The sequence below is a fragment of the Cajanus cajan genome, chromosome 5 (assembly GCF_000230855.2).
Source record: "Cajanus cajan strain Asha chromosome 5, NIPB_CcT2T_4, whole genome shotgun sequence".
Classification (NCBI taxonomy): Eukaryota; Viridiplantae; Streptophyta; class Magnoliopsida; order Fabales; family Fabaceae; genus Cajanus; species Cajanus cajan.
In genome coordinates, this window is record NC_138521.1 from 68,604,362 (window position 1) to 68,622,789 (window position 18,428).

General features: G+C 32.5%; 2 protein-coding genes across 4 annotated transcripts; one reads left to right on the plus strand and one right to left on the minus strand.

The window, feature by feature from the left end:
- Positions 1–1,930: 1,930 nt before the first annotated feature.
- On the plus strand, positions 1,931–9,319 carry LOC109808281 (HAD-superfamily hydrolase, subfamily IG, 5'-nucleotidase). Of its 2 annotated transcripts, none has more exons than XM_020371197.3 (17): positions 1,931–2,356; positions 2,945–3,042; positions 3,545–3,664; positions 4,115–4,204; positions 4,300–4,415; positions 4,765–4,864; positions 5,325–5,393; positions 5,477–5,524; positions 5,612–5,689; positions 5,770–5,889; positions 6,067–6,172; positions 6,760–6,923; positions 7,157–7,291; positions 7,841–7,971; positions 8,547–8,609; positions 8,695–8,773; positions 8,862–9,319. In XM_020371197.3, exons 1-17 carry the CDS (start codon positions 2,098–2,100, stop codon positions 8,925–8,927), a joined length of 1,842 nt encoding a protein of 613 aa, XP_020226786.1. In that variant the 5' UTR covers positions 1,931–2,097; the 3' UTR covers positions 8,928–9,319. The 2 variants fall into 2 exon arrangements, with proteins under 2 accessions (XP_020226786.1, XP_020226785.1); XM_020371196.3 differs by having other exon boundaries at positions 1,932–2,395.
- Positions 9,320–10,099: 780 nt separating this feature from the next.
- Positions 10,100–13,068, minus strand: LOC109808742 (Pseudouridine synthase family protein). 2 transcript variants are annotated; one of them, XM_020371860.3, is made up of 6 exons: positions 12,949–13,068; positions 12,748–12,850; positions 11,492–11,631; positions 11,050–11,412; positions 10,833–10,895; positions 10,100–10,471 (listed from the first exon to the last, which is right to left on the minus strand). In XM_020371860.3, exons 1-6 carry the CDS (start codon positions 13,000–13,002, stop codon positions 10,232–10,234), a joined length of 963 nt encoding a protein of 320 aa, XP_020227449.1. In that variant the 5' UTR covers positions 13,003–13,068; the 3' UTR covers positions 10,100–10,231. The 2 variants fall into 2 exon arrangements, with proteins under 2 accessions (XP_020227449.1, XP_082931942.1); XM_083075816.1 differs by having other exon boundaries at positions 11,492–11,614; positions 12,949–13,051.
- Positions 13,069–18,428: the final 5,360 nt, after the last annotated feature.

Genomic DNA, 18,428 nt, shown 5'->3' on the forward strand with positions numbered 1-18,428 from the left:
TATGATACATCTAAAGAAGACAGCAAATGTTGAGCGCTTTTGAACAGTTATTTAGAAAATGAAAAAAGTTTAAAAAATAAATAATAAGAACAATAATAATTAAATATATAAAATATGACAAAAGAAAATAGTGTTTTAAAGGTCACATAACAAAACAATCAACAAAGTCAAAATGTGTACATAAAAATTTGTGTATGAAAAAGAAAGAGTGTTTTGGAAGAAAAAAACCAAAAAATCAACAAAATATATATAAAAGAAGATGTATTACTTTCATTAATAATATAGATGTTATTAATATTAACATTATGACAATTATTATCTTAAAAGTAGGATGAAGGTTAGGATTGTCTACCTTTATAAATGGATCACCATGACCTACTAATTTTATCCTTAAGACTATTATGATACATAAATTATTATGGCGTATTCTCCATACTACATTTTAGTATCTTTTCTTCACAGTCACTAGCCACCAAGCCAAAAACTACTTGTTGCTGCGAGAGAAAATTTTTGGTGGTGCGCAATTCTTCATTTCTTCCTTTTTCCTCTCATTTTTCCTTCTTTGGGATTGATTTTTATTTTGTAAATTTAATACGGAAAAGGCAAACAAGTGTAGATTGTAGGGGTGGCAAAATTGGCCAGCCCGCCCCGTTTTAGCCCGCCCCGCCAATGGCCCGCCAAAAACGGGTCGGGCCGGCTGGCCCGCCAATGAAAAACGGGCTAAAAATGCTGGCCCGCCCCGCCTAAGGAAAAAATATTTTTTAAAAAAAATAGAAAAAAATATATATTTTATGTTTAAATAAAAAAATGGAAAAAAAAAATTATAAAAAAAGGAACCATTGCTTGTTACCATAAGCATAAGTACCAGGAGGAATGGTATGCTCTTCGGTGGCTGCGGCTGGAATGGAATTCATTTATGTTTTGGCTGTTGGCTGAAATTGGTTTAGGTTTTGGCTCTTTGGTGGCTGCAAATGGGCTCTATTGGGCTTGATTTTTTTATTTATATTAAGCCTATTATTTATACTAGCCCAATCACTAAATCAATAAATTACCTATGCGGGCTTGACGGGTTGGGACGGGCCAGCCCGCTATTTGGCCCGCCGGGTTGGCGAGCTTGGCGGGGCGTGCTTGGCGGGTTGGCGGGCTGAAATGATGGGCCCAGCCCGCCAATTTTTGGCAGGCCAGCGGGCCACGACCCATTTTGCCATCCCTAGTAGATTGCATGCAACGAAAGATGACGGACGAATAGCTTGTAACAATAAAGACATGAAAGTGTAAATAGTCTTAGTGAAGGCTATAGAGGTGGTGACAATGACAAATATGGTGGTCGATGAAATTGGTTGACTATACAGTAAAACGAAATAAATAGGAAATAGTAATTTAATGTAGAAAGTCCATATTATCGATGTGCACTTTATTTTCATCTAACGAATGTTAATTGTTGAGTATAATAGACTACCTATTCAAATTAACAATCTTAAAATTCATCTAAAAATAATTATTGTATTTGAGATGTAACCATTTTTTAGCGACACTCACTTCTTATTCTTCTCCCTAAACTCTTATATAACAAAATAAATTATTAAAAATCTTAATTAAATTATTTTTCATGACCATAGTCAATCTCAAGCATACATTATTGTTAATCAATCTCCTCTTTACCACTTTAAAGTTTAATCTACCACTTTAAGCATAAAACAAAAAATCTAAAATGGATTCGTTGCACGATTTAAAATCAAATAACAACAAATAAGTAATTAACAGGGAATTTTGACCAAATAAATTCAATAAAATTCATTGACTAGATAAATTCAACAAGATCTAACAAAAGTGGTAAAGAATGTGGATATACTATTAATAACATTACACTTTTTTTTTTAAGAACATCAACGTACTATATATATTGAGAGGGAAAAAAATCCTTTGGTCTTGGGAAGCTTAACCTAAAACATCCATCCAATCCAAATCCAGAAATAAAAAAAAAATTAAAAAAAAAATCACTCCAATCAGAATCACTGTTCTCTCACTTCCAAAGTTTTATCCTCAGCTGTTCTTCACTCTTCACTTCTCGACACACTCTTCTCTTACCATCAATACATGTACGCGGCGGAGGTTTTCGGCGTCTTGGCCGTGCGCGGCAGCGATTCCTCGACGGCAGTGGCTGCCGCCACCCGAAAGTGCTTCAAAATCGCAGCTTTCGCAACACCCACTTCCAGTAACGGCGTGAGTTTGAGGTGGGCCAAGGGTTTGGCGCCTTGTGGCTGCACCGTTGACTCAAAGTCCGTCGGCGACGACGTTTTCTCGGTAACGCCGTCGAACAAGTCCGACGTGGACTACCTCGGGGAGAGCACCAAAGGTGATTTGAACGTCAAGTTGGAGCATCTTGAGGCTTTTGGTAACAAAACTTGAAACTTTTCAAAATTACCGTTTTTTCACCCCATTTGGGTCCTCGCTTTCAAGGTTTCAATTTTTTATTCTCCTTTTTTTTTGCTTGTGTTTTGGGTGCGTTTTGTTACTTAGTTAGTATCTCGATTGAATGTGAAAGTTTCTTTGTATCATAGAATAGGACATTGGACCATATATTTTTTCCTTAATGTACTTAACATTAAATAAAAAACAAAAATCAGCTTGGACCAATTTCATTTGCTATTAGTACATGTCTTTTGTTACCACCAACTATCAGTCATTTATTTTCTCACCAATTATGTGAGGCTAATTTCATTTCTATGAACCATGAGTATGAAGAATTTACATTTTCAACCAATCAGAGTTCATGGTAGATATGACTTTTAAGGTAGATATTACCAAAGTCGACAAACTTAACATATATGACAATTGTAATCCGGCGACACCGTAGTAACCTAGACTATTTTCTCTTGTTATATTGAATGTGGTTTTGTGAATTCATGCTAAACAAGGCAAATATTGGTCCCCTCGCTTGTAGGAATTGATGGTCATGCTTCTTTAGAAGGTCCAATTGAGAAAGTGGCCAGGTCAGAGGCAAGAGAAGCTGAAGATTTGCTAAAAGACTTGGGCATTCCGGTGCAGTAGACCTACTCTTTTTGCTTACTTTCCTTTTCTATAGTTTCCTGATGTTTTTGGCTTGAAAGAATCTTTGGTCTACTTCCCTATGTTCTATGTTGTTAGTTGATTAATGAATGTGTTATCAATATTTGGTGGTATCAGTATGTGTCCTATTCCTACCATATGCACACCTGCTGCTTGCATATCTGTGTCATTATCAAATACTCTTCTTGGCGTGGATGGATAATAGGCATTACATATGCTACAAGTCGTGTTTTTTTGTGAGCTGTATGCTTAATATTTAAGCTTTCTTGAAGTGACAAGTTGTGAAGCAAGTCACAACTACCTACTATTTCCTTTATCACCTGTTATGTTCTTCATTTAATTATTTTTTCTGACTGGCACTCTTCTCTTGTCCTTTTCTATTTATGCTTTCTCACTCTTCCCTATTTTTGGATTTTGACTGGGAAGTATATTCATGTTCTGTAAGTAAATATCACTTGTTTGTATCCTCGTGTAGAGCCCTTCTTCATCCAGAAATTCACCTCGTGGAATATTCTGTAGCCGTACATTGAATCTGCGGTCCATCAGTGCCATTGGATATGACATGGACTATACCTTGATCCAATATAATGTGACGGTACATCTCTGTTCCATGTACCATGTAGTCTCTATGAACTATAATAACTCTAATCACTAAACAAGCAGATATAACTTCCAATGTTCAATTTTTGATTGTATTGTATGTGACATTTATACACAAAAATTTCTGCAGTACCCTACCTTTGTAATTTTAGCTTAAGGTAATGCGATCTCTGACTGAATCATCAAATGAGTCAATGTTCAATACTATTTTATAATACTAATTCATTCTATTGGTTCTTATCTGCTATCACATTGGTAAAAATATAAAGGATTTTCCCCTTACTCTGTGCTTGATATTTTTATTCTTGTATGTTTAAATCATTAGCAGTGTTTAAAATCATAAAAGTATAAAATATGTTGTGTATTGTGTGTTGTTTCCTGGAACAGTAGATTTATTTTTTTTCAGGTAGATGGACTTTTCTGATATTGGCATGTGCTCTTACAGGCTTGGGAAGGGAGGGCTTATGACTACTGTATGGAAAACCTTAAAAATATGGGTTTCCCTGTTGATGGACTTGCCTTTGATCCTGACCTGGTAAGATGTTCTCTCTGGCAAGCTGAAGGCATTTGGCAATTCATATTATCTCTTTTTGGTTGAATTCATCTTGCATTCCATTATAAACTGTTCAGGTAATTAGAGGCCTTGTCATAGACAAAGAGAAAGGCAATTTGGTTAAAGCTGATCGATTTGGTTACATAAAAAGAGCCATGCATGGCACCAAAATGTTGTCTACTAGAGCTGTGAGGTAAGTGTCAGGCCTTGCATTTTTATTTCTGACAATGCAAATCCATGCAGAGGCTTCCTTCTCATTTGTCATATGAACATTAGTTGCAGCAATTTATCAAAACATACAGAACTTTAGGCTGACAGAAACCCATCTTCTGAAATAACCCTAATTTGTACATTATAAGTTTGCACGTGAATCATCTACTATTCATTGACTGACTGTGTTATGGCACAGCCTCCAAATTGATATATGATATGTTTACTCTATGCATGCATGCGTACACACATTAATAGCTTAGTAGATGTCATTTACAAAAAACTGGAGTAATAGTTTCTGTAGTGCTACTTAATTTTATATGCAATGGAAGTGAGATGTATGGGAGAGAACTGGTGGACCTGCGAAAAGAGAGTCGATGGGAGTTTCTCAATACTCTGTTTTCCGTGTCAGAAGCTGTGGCCTACATGCAGGTATGTTACAATTGCTGTTGAAAACCACTAATCTTTCAGTAGTGGAAATATATTCTGATATAATGTTATCTTGGTTTATGTAGCTTCTTTTTATCTCTGGTTCATGGGTTTTGTTGGTGTCTTAAAGTTGAACATTGTTAGCTACATCTTATGATTCATGAATCCTAATGGGGGTAAGACGAAAGTCATGAAAATTTCTATTACCCTGTTGACTCTTAAGAGGCCAACTAGGTATTCCAAAATTTCAAGTAGGTATTGAGGTCCAAGTGATATTGCTAAAATATTAAGATGTGAAGTTTGAACCCAAGGCAGCTCCTGGAAGCTGCCTCACACTCTCTGATTCTTGATAATAACATGAATAATCATTACCCACCTAATTTATAAGTGTGTAACCTTTTTATCTAATGTAATAATGGCTGATTACGATGAGACTTCATTAATGATGTTTTATTTCTTTCAGATGGTTGACAGATTGGATGATGGGACTATACCAGCAGATCTTGCTCTTGATTATAAGGGGCTATATAAGGTAATATGGTGCAGATGTTTTATAAACAAATGACATATTTGGTTAGTGACGCTCTTTTTCTTTACCATTGCCACAACTTTCAGGCTGTTGGAAAAGCTCTCTTTTGGGCACATGTTGAAGGTCGCCTTAAGGTAAACTCATTCATGCTGTTGTATTTGGCCACTGTGAAGATATAGTGTTGTGCTTCATTCACAACAAATGACATGAGATTTATGCAGAGTGAGATCATGTCCAAGCCTGAACTGTTTGTGGAGCCTGATCCGGAATTACCTTTGGCACTTTTGGATCAGAAAGAGGTATTACTTCTAATAATGTGTTATATTTTGCATAACCTATAATGCCCTTCTACTCCTTATTAGCTGTCTTCTTGAAACAGGCTGGCAAAAAACTTCTGTTAATTACCAACTCAGATTTTCTTTACACAGACAAAATGATGAGGCATTCTTTTAATAGATTCCTTCCCAACGATATGGGTTGGCGAGATTTATTTGACATTGTAAGTTCATGTAAATCAGTTCTTCCATATTTTTATTCTTGAAGAAAATTACAAAAACATATTCAATATTGGGGGATGAAATACACTATCTCCATCATTGTTTTGCCCTAAATTAACTACTTTATCTTATTATGAAATAAACTTTGCATGAATGGATATGGATTTGTTCATGGATAGGTAATTGTCTCAGCTAGAAAACCAGAGTTCTTCCAAATGTCACATCCCATGTATGAAGTGGTCACAGGCGAGGGTCTTATGCGTCCATGCTTCAAGGCTCAAACTGGTAATTAGTAGTTTGTCATTTCCTTATTTTATCGCTGATTTGCTTTTTCACTGTGTAAGAAGATAAAGATTCTTATTTTCCAATAAAAAATATCACATCTTTCTTTTTTATAGGTTAATTTACAAATGAAGACTGTCGTTTTGAATATTGTCCCCAGATTTTTTTAACTAAAAAGATAATACAAGGAAAATAGGGTTTCAAAAAGGGAAATACATTACGTTGAAAACTTGAAATACATTTGTTTCGATAGCTTTTGTATCTGCCGCTGCCTCCTTTATAGAAATGGGGATGGAGGATAAGTCACAGATTGTAGTCAAGTTAGCTACTAGTCTGAGATCCATCAATACAAAGAAGAAAAACACTGATGATATTTTTATGATGCATTAATGTTTATAAACCACATAGTTATGGATATTTTATGTTTGATCAGATTCCGAAAGAATAACTGAAATGCAGATGGCTGACATTTTTTCTAAAATTTCTTTTAATACTGAATTTCCATGTTTGTTTTCACCGAGGATAATTAAGCCACTAATTTTACTACTTAAAAATTATGACCAAGGTACTTTATCTACTATCTTATGCAGGCGGTTTATACTCAGGGGGAAGTGCACAGATGGTTGAAAATTCCCTAGATATTCATGGAGATGAGATATTGTATGTTGGCGACCATATTTACACTGATGTCAGTCAATCCAAAGTCCATTTGCGATGGCGAACAGCATTGATTTGTCGAGAACTGGAAGAAGAGGTTAGTACAATCAGTTTATGTTTGACTCATATTTCTGGGTAAAAAATACTCCAGAACTTCATTTTTTCCTCAAAATATGCAAATAATATGATTGCTTGTTAACTCAAAGTTACAATGTACTTGTTTTAAGTAATCTTATTGAGCTGTATGTACTCTATAGTGTAAATATGGTGCCGTGACCACTAGATCCAATTATGAAATATCCAAGTGCTTTGTAAATGTTCAAACTGCAGTATAGTGCCTTGATTGGTAGCCGGAGTTATAGAGAATCATTGGTGGAGCTTATAAATCAAAAGGAAGTTGTAGGGGATCTCTTTAACCAACTTCGGCTGGCTTTACAGAGGCGAAGCAAAGACCGTCCTGCTCAAGTAAGTTTTGGTCATATAATCTTGTTTTGTATTCTATTTTTTGTGCTTTATTTGGAGTAATGGCAATGCCTCTTACCGTTGTTGGAAAAATGAAAGCATTAGGCTCTTAAGAATTTTCTTTTGCATTCCCGTGATAATACTTGTTACCCTTGTGGTCAACCTTTTCTGCTGCTGCTATTAGTTCGTTTCCTTGTACCTTTCTAATCTAAATATAATCATTCAATGCAGTGATTGATCTTCCCAACATATCTTAGTAATTAATCCTAGTTTGTTTTATCATAAACTTGCGACATTATTAGCCTAGTTAGTAACTTTCTTCAATTTTGGAAAACTTTTTCCTTCCATATCTTGAAGCCTTTTAACTCTTAAATTAAGCTTTTTGTACTACTCAGAACATATCCTTATCTGACTGCATGGTTCTCACTTTGCTTGGAGGAATTGAGCGTATCTTTTTATTATAGTTTTTTTTTTTTTAGTTTCCCAGATAAGACTATATATTATTGACCTTTGTTTTTGTACTGATTGTAAGCTTTTCCGTGTTCTTAAAAGACCCTAGCAGCAACTAACATGAATGATGAGGACCTCACTGATAGCATGCAAAAGCTACTTATCGTTATGCAAAGACTCGATGAGAAAATTGCTCCAATGCTGGAGGCAGATGGGGAGCTCTTCAGTTCAAGGTAAACTCAAAGGATAGGGCTTTGATTCTAAAGCTCTCTAATGCTACTTGGCCTGTACTTGATATATTGACTGCTTCCACGTGGTTAAATATGTTATGCTACTTTATGTTAATAACTGTTTTGTCCTGAAAAAAAATTACTATTTACTAGTGATCGAGTTGGCACTTTCAGGAATGTGTCTCTGGTTGAAACAGTCCCTTACATTATTAGAAAGATCAAAGATTCTCTGTCGTGATATTTTGGAACCAGCAAACCTTCAACCCTCTTCCCCTCTGGTTACTTTTCTTTATTTTGTCCCCAGTGATTGAAAAACTGCTCTTGTTACAGTGAACACGAACATAACAAAGGAAACTTGTCATCCTACAAAACGAAATACCAAGCAAACGACCATATCAATAATCCTGGTTTTTGTGCTCTCAAAAAATTGCAAAGTAGTTGGGATACCTTTTTTCTCTTTGCTATTTGAGTTCGAGCGAGTATCCCTACTACATAACAATTTGGTTGCTGGTTGTCTTGCTTTTTGGTCATTTTACCTAATGCTTTTGCTATTAACTTGGTGTATGTAACTGCATTAGGTGGGGTTTTCTATCTCGTGCTGGACTATGGGATAAAAGCCACTTGATGAGACAAATTGAGAAGTATGTGCTTACTTTTTGATGACTTTGATCTCTATTTTATCACATTACTCTTTTGATATTGAACTGTTTAAATTTATTATTGCAGATATGCTGATATTTATACATCTAGGGTGTCAAACTTTTTATATTATACACCTTTCATGTACTTCCGCTCTCAGGAACAGGTGTTCAGATAACATGTTTTATTTTAATTTTATCTTATAAAGCATTATTTCGACTTTAAACTGACTAAGATATGTTTGTGTTCTGCAGAACCTTGCGCATGACTCATACACGTACTATTGTTCACAACAACTCTATAATGAGAATTCTTCCTAGAGTAAAATAGAGAGAAAAGGAGGATAAGTAGAAGAAATAAGAGTCTGCTGTTGACATTATAAGCAGATATTCATTGTGACAGTATTTGATGCTGTGATGATGATGATTCCTTGTATTATTTAAACTGTTATCATGTCCATGAAGGACTGTGGTAGCATTTTTCCCTTGGTCAATTGGTGTTTAAGTCAGCCTCTCGTTATAGAACAAGTCCCAAGCATAGGGGAAAAAATGCTTGGGACTATTCTAATTCAGCAACATACATGTTGTAACCAGATTGTTAATTTGGCCAAACGTGCGAACTCACTATTCATAATTGTATCCTTCTATATTTCGTTTTGATGAACTGTATTCCTATCATCATGATAGATGTTATGCAATTTCTTTTATGATTTGATCTTTGTTCCCCCGGTTGAGAGTAGGAATAGCCAAACTTTAGGACTGGCAGTAGTTCCAAAGTTTTCAATGTTCTTTGTTTCTACGTTTTCTCTTTTTCTTTGAATGCGGATTATTTCATTGTACAGAACATCAACCTTTAAGCTAGGTTCATGTAATTGAAACAATATCATGGGGATGACCAGAATAGCTCCTATAGAAGTAAATGCTGATGAGGCTTTCGTGGATATGAAAACTTTTGAGACAATGGGATTACACCCTTCGACCTAAAAAAAAGATAAGAATAGAAAAACTCATAATATTTAATATGATTTGGCGCTAATTTTATTTTATTTTGGGAATGATAGTCACCGTTGATACAGCTTTCCAATGTACAAACCTTGTTAAAACCCTCTGTTCTGAACTGAGTCAAAAGCACTAGCTTATACAAATGAATATTATATCAGTAAGCAGGATATTTAGTCTTTAACTCTGCAATTATCAATCAAATTGGATCCTGACGTTGGTGCATATCAATTAATTTGTTCTCTACCGATGTAGACTAAGTTGACTAACGATTATTATAGCCAAAGATTAAATTAACTGACTTAGTAATATTAGAAATCAAATTGAGCGGTAGCAATCTGACAGACCAAATTGATTTTATGATTTTCAAAGCCATGGACTAAGTTTTCTTCTTTTTTGGTAATATTATGGATCAAATTGATTGGTCGTGCCAGTTTCAAGGACCGAATGATTTAATGTTTTACTCTAAAATAAATGTTGTAAATAGCGATAGCTTCTCTGAACTGCATAATTGAATTAAACAAATAGAGTACTTCCATCAAATTCCATCTATGAATCAACCTTAAAATCAAAATACTAAAAGAATTAGTCCTAGGATATTTAGATCGATTGTTTTGCTGCCTATATTACAAAAAGAATGGAACCTTGCATTTCCTTATGGTATGATGCCTACCGAAACTGTTAGAAGGGCACCCTGGTGGAGGCAATAGGTGACTTTCATTATAGTTGATAGAAACAAGACATAAGCCATGAGGAGGGGCAGATAAGGAGTATTTTGCAAGCTCCTTGCGATCTCGACTCGCCAGAATATGTGGAACAATTTCAGGAGGAATAGCTTCCCTACCAATTTGAAGTAGCAAAGCCACCTGGAAAAGTAAACAGATATTGTAAAAGTTGAACAACTATGCTGTCAGTAATTTTGCAACTGCAGAATACTCCCATAGTCTCAATACTGCAGTTTAAGGTTTTCATACAAAAATTAAGAATAACCATAAATGTAATACTTTTTAAATAATTTTACTACAATAGCCTCACTTTTAATAAATACATTACTTTTAATTGTAGTACTTGAATATTTTATGGAAGTGCATATTAAGAAAAATATAATATTACATTAAAGAGTGAAAATATCATTCATTTTGGGACATTTTTCAAATGTTAAAACCTTAGTCAATTTGGAACGGAGGGAGTAAACTTTTACATTATTTAACAAATAAGGCTATTTACCATGTTCCGCACTTGTCTATATAAGAAACCTGAGCCTTCAACTTCTAGTTGCAAAAGGGCTCCCTACACGAGGATATTGAACTAATCAGCCTTTTAAGCTTTAAAGTCTTCACAGAAAATAAAAAAGAAGATACGAACAGGGTAAACACAGTGCAAAATACCAGTAATGATGGTAGTGGAAGAAACCTTGACTTAGAAGTTAGAACTAGTTACATACCATTTCTTTCACGTCAAATTGGAATATATGCTTCATTGGATCTGGTACCCGATCATTGTGGGATGCATTGGCAAAGGCAGAGAAATCATGCTTCCCAACAAAATATTTTGCAGCTTCTCTCATAACAGTGCTATTGAGTTTATACACACTATGGTAAGCAAAATGCCGCTGGAATGGATCCATGATGGTATCATTGTATATCTTGTAATGATAAATCTTACTTTTGGCAGAAAATCGAGCATGGAATTCAGCTGATGCAGGGCTGATCTCTCTAACCCGGATATCAGAAGGAAGAAGACCATTCAAAGCTGCATGAAGTTCTTCCAAGTTGTCATAGTTAAAAGGTGTAAAGAAATGAGCAACCTGTAGTCACAGAAAGTTATAAATTTCTGATGGTTGTCACATGAAAGTTGAAGCCAGATAAAAGGAAACAAAGTCAGACCTGACCCCAAGCATGGACTCCTGCATCGGTCCTGCTCGAACCAACCAAACAGAGATCCTTCCTTTGAAGCTTTGTTGCTTGAGTTAAAGCTTTCTCCACAGTGCATTGTACAGTAGGGGGAGACTGCTGATATTGCCAGCCTGAAATATGATCATTACCCAAGATAAGGGAGAAAAGGAAAGAATTAAACTATTAAACTATACTTTTTTATATAGTGCACCTTCCTATATAGCCTTCAGACAAAAGGATTTGATATCCTCCACTCCTAAAGTTCAAGTAAATCCCGTTTCTAGTATCTAAAATTGTCAATGTTACTGCCATTCTTAACTTTGCAAAGCATCATTCACTTTAGTCTCTTTTGGTGCAACATGACAGTGAAAAATGATTAAAATTAAAGACATTTTGCAACTATCAGGGACTAAAATGAGGATTTTCTAAATTCAGTCAGGATTCAGGACTAAAGTGATTCACTATTACAATCTAGGAACTAAAATGGAGGTATCATTACATTAAGCTCAAAAGTTCATTCCATAATTAGGGACTTTGAACTATTTCCAACATGGATTTAGATGGACAAAGAGGTTTAGACCATTAAAATAATGTAAGGTTAGGCCAAAATGCCAAATCAAGCCTAACTGATACAACAACTCTAGAATTCATAAATTTCCGACCTCGTGATTATAATCAAATGCTCAGTTATAAGCTGAGATCACCTTAAACGATAGATTTTGAGATTCTTCAAAGCAACTAAAAAATGAATAAACACAAAATGCAAGCATATTAAAGACTTCTTTGTTCTTTGGATAAACTTATTTTAGAAACACTTATAGGAAGCAAAGTTAAAATAATAATAATAATAATAATAATAATAATAATAATAATAATAAATAAATAAATAAATTGAGGAACTAATATAAAAGAGCTTCAACAAATTAGGTTGTATGTAAAATAATTTTAACTTATTTAGAATTTCATTTCACTTCACTTTTTTTCTGTGTTTCATTCTCTTATAAGTGCTTGGAGGGAGTTTATCCAAACATGCTATAAACAAAGCAATTTCATTGACATTGTGATTTGTACAACAGCTATAGAATCAGAAGAGAAAATTAACAAACCGCTGAAAACACGGGATACAGAAACAGAGAACAGCCGAGTGAAGCAACAGATAACGACCCAAGAGAAATTTTGTGAGAAAGTTAAGGGCTTCGTAGATGAAAGGGGATGGGCAGAGTGTGAAAATGAAAAGAGAAGAAAACCTGCATAGTGGGTTCCATCGTAAGCCAAAAGCAGGCGCCACTTGTAGCCATCTTGAATGGGCTTCACCCCATGTTCCACTTCCACAGGAGCAATAGAATTCAACTAAATTCCACAGAAGAAAAATAAATGTTATGATGAGAGAAAACGGAAGAAGAAAAAGAGATGGATAGGGAGAGAAGAGAAAAGAGTGAGAGTAATACAAAAGGGAGAGAAGTTGAAGATGGAACAAGCAGTGCTCCTACTGCATAACTCATGTCACAAAATCAACATTACTTTTCTTCTTTATCCATTTTTCTATTCAACCCCTTTCAAGTATGTAAATAAAGTGTATCAACTAGTCAAAAGGTTTTTTTTTTTTTTTTCATCCATTGATTTTATAACAATTGAATTTAGGCATATTATCTCATCTCAGTTGGCTTAAATATATTTTTAGTCCATCAAATTTAAGATAAATTTATTTTTAGTCCTCAAATTTAAAATTGTTATTTTTAGTTCCTGTAATTTTTAAAAATCTTGTTTTAGTCCTTTAAGTCACCAATAACATATTTGAAAATGACTAATTAAGATAGTTATGCAATATCACTTGGATTTAATGTAATATTTTCATTAATAGGAGCATGAATAGGTAGATTTTATGCAATAATGTTTGATAAATTTCTTAACAAAATTTGAATATAAAAACTAAAATAAGATTTTTTGAAATTATAGGGATTAAAAACAACAATTTTAAATTTAAGGGACCAAAAACAGATTTACCCTAAATTTGAGAGACTAAACATATTTAAGCCATCTCAATTTTATATTACTATTTTTTTTTGATAAGCAATTTTATATTACTATTCATTGGGTCTTGATTTATTTTTTAATAATTTTTTAAAAATTAATAATTTAAATTACACTTTTAGTTTCTCAATTATATTGAATTTACAATTTTAAATTTATAATTTTAGTTTCTTAATTTTATAAAATTCACAGTTTTAATAATGTTCATTGGTCATTAAAATTGTAATATTTGTTATGACATTAAATAAATGACATAACAATTAATATTTAATGATAATCAAATTAAATTTTACTTTTAAATCTCGTTTTTATTTCATAAACGTAAATAAATGATATAGAAATGAAATAAAAAAGAGAATTAAAAGTGTAATTTAACTTACATATTATTAATTATTAATTATTGTGTCATCTAATGTTTGATCATCATGAACATTACGCAATCAACATAAAATGAGAAACATTTAACAACGAGACAAAAATTGTTAATTTTATAAAATTGATGAACTAAAATTGCAAATTTAAAAATAAAGAGATCAAGATTGCAAATTTGATATCATAAGAAGACCAAAATTACAATTTAGCCAAAATCATAAGAAAGAAAACTAAAAATTATATAATTTTTTAAAAAAATAATTAGAATAAAATAAATAATTATGTACTTTTTATTATATTATCAAATACAATAGTTAGATCAATTAAATTAATATTTAATAAAAAAAATTATTAAATATATATTTGACTAATTTGACACCATAATAATTATATATATCACTCTTATTTTAATATAGTTTATTTTTTGTTCTATAAAATTGTATTTTAAAAATATTTTCGAACATTTAAATTTTTCACACTTTAACATTATCAAAAAATATTACTTTTTCTTGACTAATATGTAAGATTTTTCTTATTTTAAAAGATTTATTCAGATGTTATCATGGAAGAATGTGATACATTATTTTCCTTTAATATTATTTTTTTAAAAGTAAATTTAATGACTCATCATAGTCCCAAGACTTAAAAGTTCATAACTAGTTGCATAAATACCAACTAAAATTAGAATTATCATTCTAAACATATCTAAAAAAATACATATTGTAATATATATTTGTAAAAGTTTTCAACAACTAAGAAAATAGAATTCTATATAAGTTTATAAATATATACATCAATCCAAATAATAATCCTAGTAGTCGATCTAACCTACTAAATACAACAAAAAAATAGCTACATAAAGGTAACTCCAAAATCAATAGCTTCACCAATAGACATGGCCTCCAAAGGTCTCATACCATAACTTATCCCAATTTTGTTTTCATACTAAGTATGATCAACGTTGTCCAATCACCTAGAAACACGTAAAGGTAAACTAGAATTTAAATAATCAACATAAACAACTCAACTTTCTACAACATAATATCAATTTACATCCTTTGAACACAATACAACATATTATCAACTTGAACAACACAACATCAACATATCAATTTGCAATACAACTACATAGTTCATCACAAGTCAACATCGCATATGAACACAACTCAACCAACATATCTTATATCATATATACAACACAATAATTATGTGTTATTTCAACTAAGATTTCTTATAACACGAGTAAGTAGTCCAAGTGGCTTGATCCTATCAACTTTTTAATCCAACTAGATTAACAATCAAACGGGATATCAATCCCTAACAATACGATTTCTTAGATGTTGTCTCTTAAACTATAAGGTCTAGTATTTATGTCAGGATAAAATAACTTAGGTGTGAGTCAACCACAACATTAACTAACATCACTAAGTCACCTATGAGATTAGCCTACCTACTACTCTTTAAATATTATGTCTTTCCAGTATTTATTTAGAGATTCTAATCCTCGACCTTATATCTTACTCTAATTTAGTTGTTTTATACATGTATGTCTTGAGTTTGCCCACACACAAATCAACAATTGGTTGCTTATAGTCGGTATGTCTCGACTTGACTCACAAATCACATCAACTAAAGTTTTAAAGGACATTTAACTATCATTTTCAAGGGTCAACTTCTTAAGAAGAATTTTTTTAAAAAATTTAGGCTCCTAAAGCAGCACAAAACAATATCTTCACAATGAGATATGTAACTTTAAAACAATTTCTCCTCTAGTCTTGTATCAATCAACGCAATACAACTTTGATGCCCAAATCATGCTCAACATAAACTTCTCAATTCAACAATATACAACCCAACTCATATAATATATTGCACTAAGTATAAAGATTGACATAATTAATCAACATACAACATATAACACAACTAAATCATCATAAACATGTAATAGAGTCAAATATTATATACATGTTCACAAACCTCATCATAAAACAACAAGTTAAAATAATATAACTCACACTCAATGCTATTAAAACTATATTTAACGCCATATAAGGTAGGGACTCTTTGCCTTGCCCATGTCCGATGCCATTCAACCTACGCCTAGCGTGGATCAAGTAGAGACCCTTGGGACCTCATGCTTAGCATGACAAAAACCCACATCTGGCCCCCAACTAGGTAGAGGGCCTTGAGTTGATCTACACTCGATGTCACTCCATTGGCGCTTGGTGTGATTCCAATCCAAGATGATTCTCTCTCCTCACATTTAACGTCAATCCAAACAGAGTTAATTCTCTCACATTATGTTCGACGTCATTCAAACCACGCCTGACACCATTTCAACTCAAGATAATTATCTTTTTCTCATACTTGATGCCACTAATCTTGTGTCCAACATGAGTTAGACAAAAAACCTCTGATTGAACTATGTCTAATGCCATGAAGGCACGCCTAACATAACACCAGTTTTGTACTTATGCAAATTACAAATTTGGCCTCCCCTACACTTGAAATTAAAAAAATCCACATGCCAAGCAATATTTGACAAGTACTTAACACTATTAACTCATTTCCAACACAAATAACAACATACAACAACCCACAACAAGAATCACCCAAAACCCCCCAAACATGCATCGCACACCCAAAAATCCTCCAAAATTAGAGTTTTCAATCCAATTCATCAACTCGACCATGAATTATGAAGTAAATTAACAACATACAACATCAACCATCATCAAGACATTCAGTCTAGTTTCCCTTACCTTAAAAACAAAGTGAATCAGGGAAGAGAAGAGGAAGACTATGAATAGCAATGAATCACTCTATATGACTAAACAAATTTTGATTTAAGATGCTAGTAACTTGAATCAATAAATGACATAGCTAAAATGAGATTCGAGGAAAGAATCACTCTGACCAAGGAAGAATCGAAGAAAAAGAAGACTCACGAACCAAGATGCTTCTCTCTCTAGTTTCTATAGAACTAAACTTATGAAACTCACTTCTAAATAAAAATCTTATATACTCCTTCCCCCAAGATCAAATTGAACCTATGCCCAGAAAAACTTTCAGCTACCTAAAGCTCATAAGAAATTCCTAAATCTCAAAGTTTCTCAACAACGCAACAACAAATCAACAAAACACAAAATCTAGCAAAATCAATAATAATTATAAAAAAAAATGTACAGTGTTACTATAAACATTCAATTTGCCCCCTAAAAGATGGCAAAGGTAGTTGATAGGCTCCTAAAAGATTTTTTTGTGGCATTTAAATTCTTAAATTTTAATCTCGTTCTACAAGTTAATTATGTTGTTATACTTAGCTACTAACACTATTAGTTTCTTGAACAATCACCACTTAAGTGTCAAGTTGGCACTTCTCTCTCTCTCTTTCTCTTATTTGATTGTTCTCTTTCATAATCACCTAATATGCACTATAACACAAGATTTTGGTACTTTTCAATCAGCAATAGATACATTGTTATGTTTAAATATTTGGTCATGGGTGTTCTAGTTAATATGGAAGGTTGTTAAATTTCGTAGGGTTTCTTGTAGTTGAATTTTTCTACATTAGCCATTCTTAATTTCTTCAAATGATTTGGTTACAAGTTTAAAATTATAAACCCTAAATTATTGAATTTGAGATTTAATAAAATGAGTTATCGTTATGAAATATTTCAAGCAACTACATGTCAATCAAATATGAGTGTTTTTAATATGTTTAATAAATTGTAAAATTCCTTTGATAGAAGTAGGAAAAAAAATTAGTGATAATGACCCTCTTTGTTAATTAGGAGAAAGAATATGTCAATGTAACAATTAACTGTTAAATAATTATAAGACTAATAAAATTAGTAATTAAGTGTAACAAAATGACTAATTTACAAAATAAATTTTAAATTTAGTATTTCAAGATACCACAAAAAAAAATTCACAGAATTATCATTTACCTCTATTATTTTTTAAAACTCAAAATTAGATATTTAGTCAATTATATACACAATTCAATGAAATTATCTTGTTTTGCACTTTTGTTCAAAGTATGTCATAAAATAAATGGAAACATGATACGATATTTTTCTTTAGCAAAATTTATGATAAATGACAATAACAAACACTTGTAATTCACATATTTCAAAATTTTCTTCCATGGTCATTTTTAATATATTGATACTTGAATATAATTTTATCTTATTCATTTAAATTATAAAAACTTTCTGTGCAAGATTACGAGTTATTACACTAATTTTATTAAGTAATTAAAAGTATTTAATAAGATATATTTAACGATTCTCACCAAATTTATCACTAGAACTATTGCTTTTCAGTTTCTTAATTTTTTTCTTGTCTAACTCGTTCTGGATTCCACTTTTATTATTGGATCCCACTCGTTTTGGATCTTAGCAAACGTGTTTCAAAATTTTTCAAAAGAACCAATGTAAGAACTTTGCGATAAAGTTTATCTTTTTTTTATTATTTTTTTTCTAAGACTCAAATAATAAAAGATAACTACTAACAAGAATCA

What these genes read in the sequence shown, in the direction of transcription:
- LOC109808281 (XM_020371196.3), top strand. Translation starts at nt 2,098, where the DNA reads ATGTACGCGGCGGAGGTTTTCGGCGTCTTGGCCGTGCGCGGCAGCGAT. An exon ending in TTGCCTTTGATCCTGACCTG is followed by an intron (nt 4,205 to 4,299) that starts GTAAGATGTTCT and finishes TAAACTGTTCAG; the next exon opens with GTAATTAGAGGCCTTGTCAT. An exon ending in TTGATGAGACAAATTGAGAA is followed by an intron (nt 8,610 to 8,694) that starts GTATGTGCTTAC and finishes TTATTATTGCAG; the next exon opens with ATATGCTGATATTTATACAT.
- LOC109808742 (XM_020371860.3), bottom strand. Translation starts at nt 13,002, where the DNA reads ATGAGTTATGCAGTAGGAGCACTGCTTGTTCCATCTTCAACTTCTCTC. An exon ending in GAGTCCATGCTTGGGGTCAG is followed by an intron (nt 11,413 to 11,491) that starts GTCTGACTTTGT and finishes CTGTGACTACAG; the next exon opens with GTTGCTCATTTCTTTACACC. An exon ending in AATTTGACGTGAAAGAAATG is followed by an intron (nt 10,896 to 11,049) that starts GTATGTAACTAG and finishes ATCCTCGTGTAG; the next exon opens with GGAGCCCTTTTGCAACTAGA.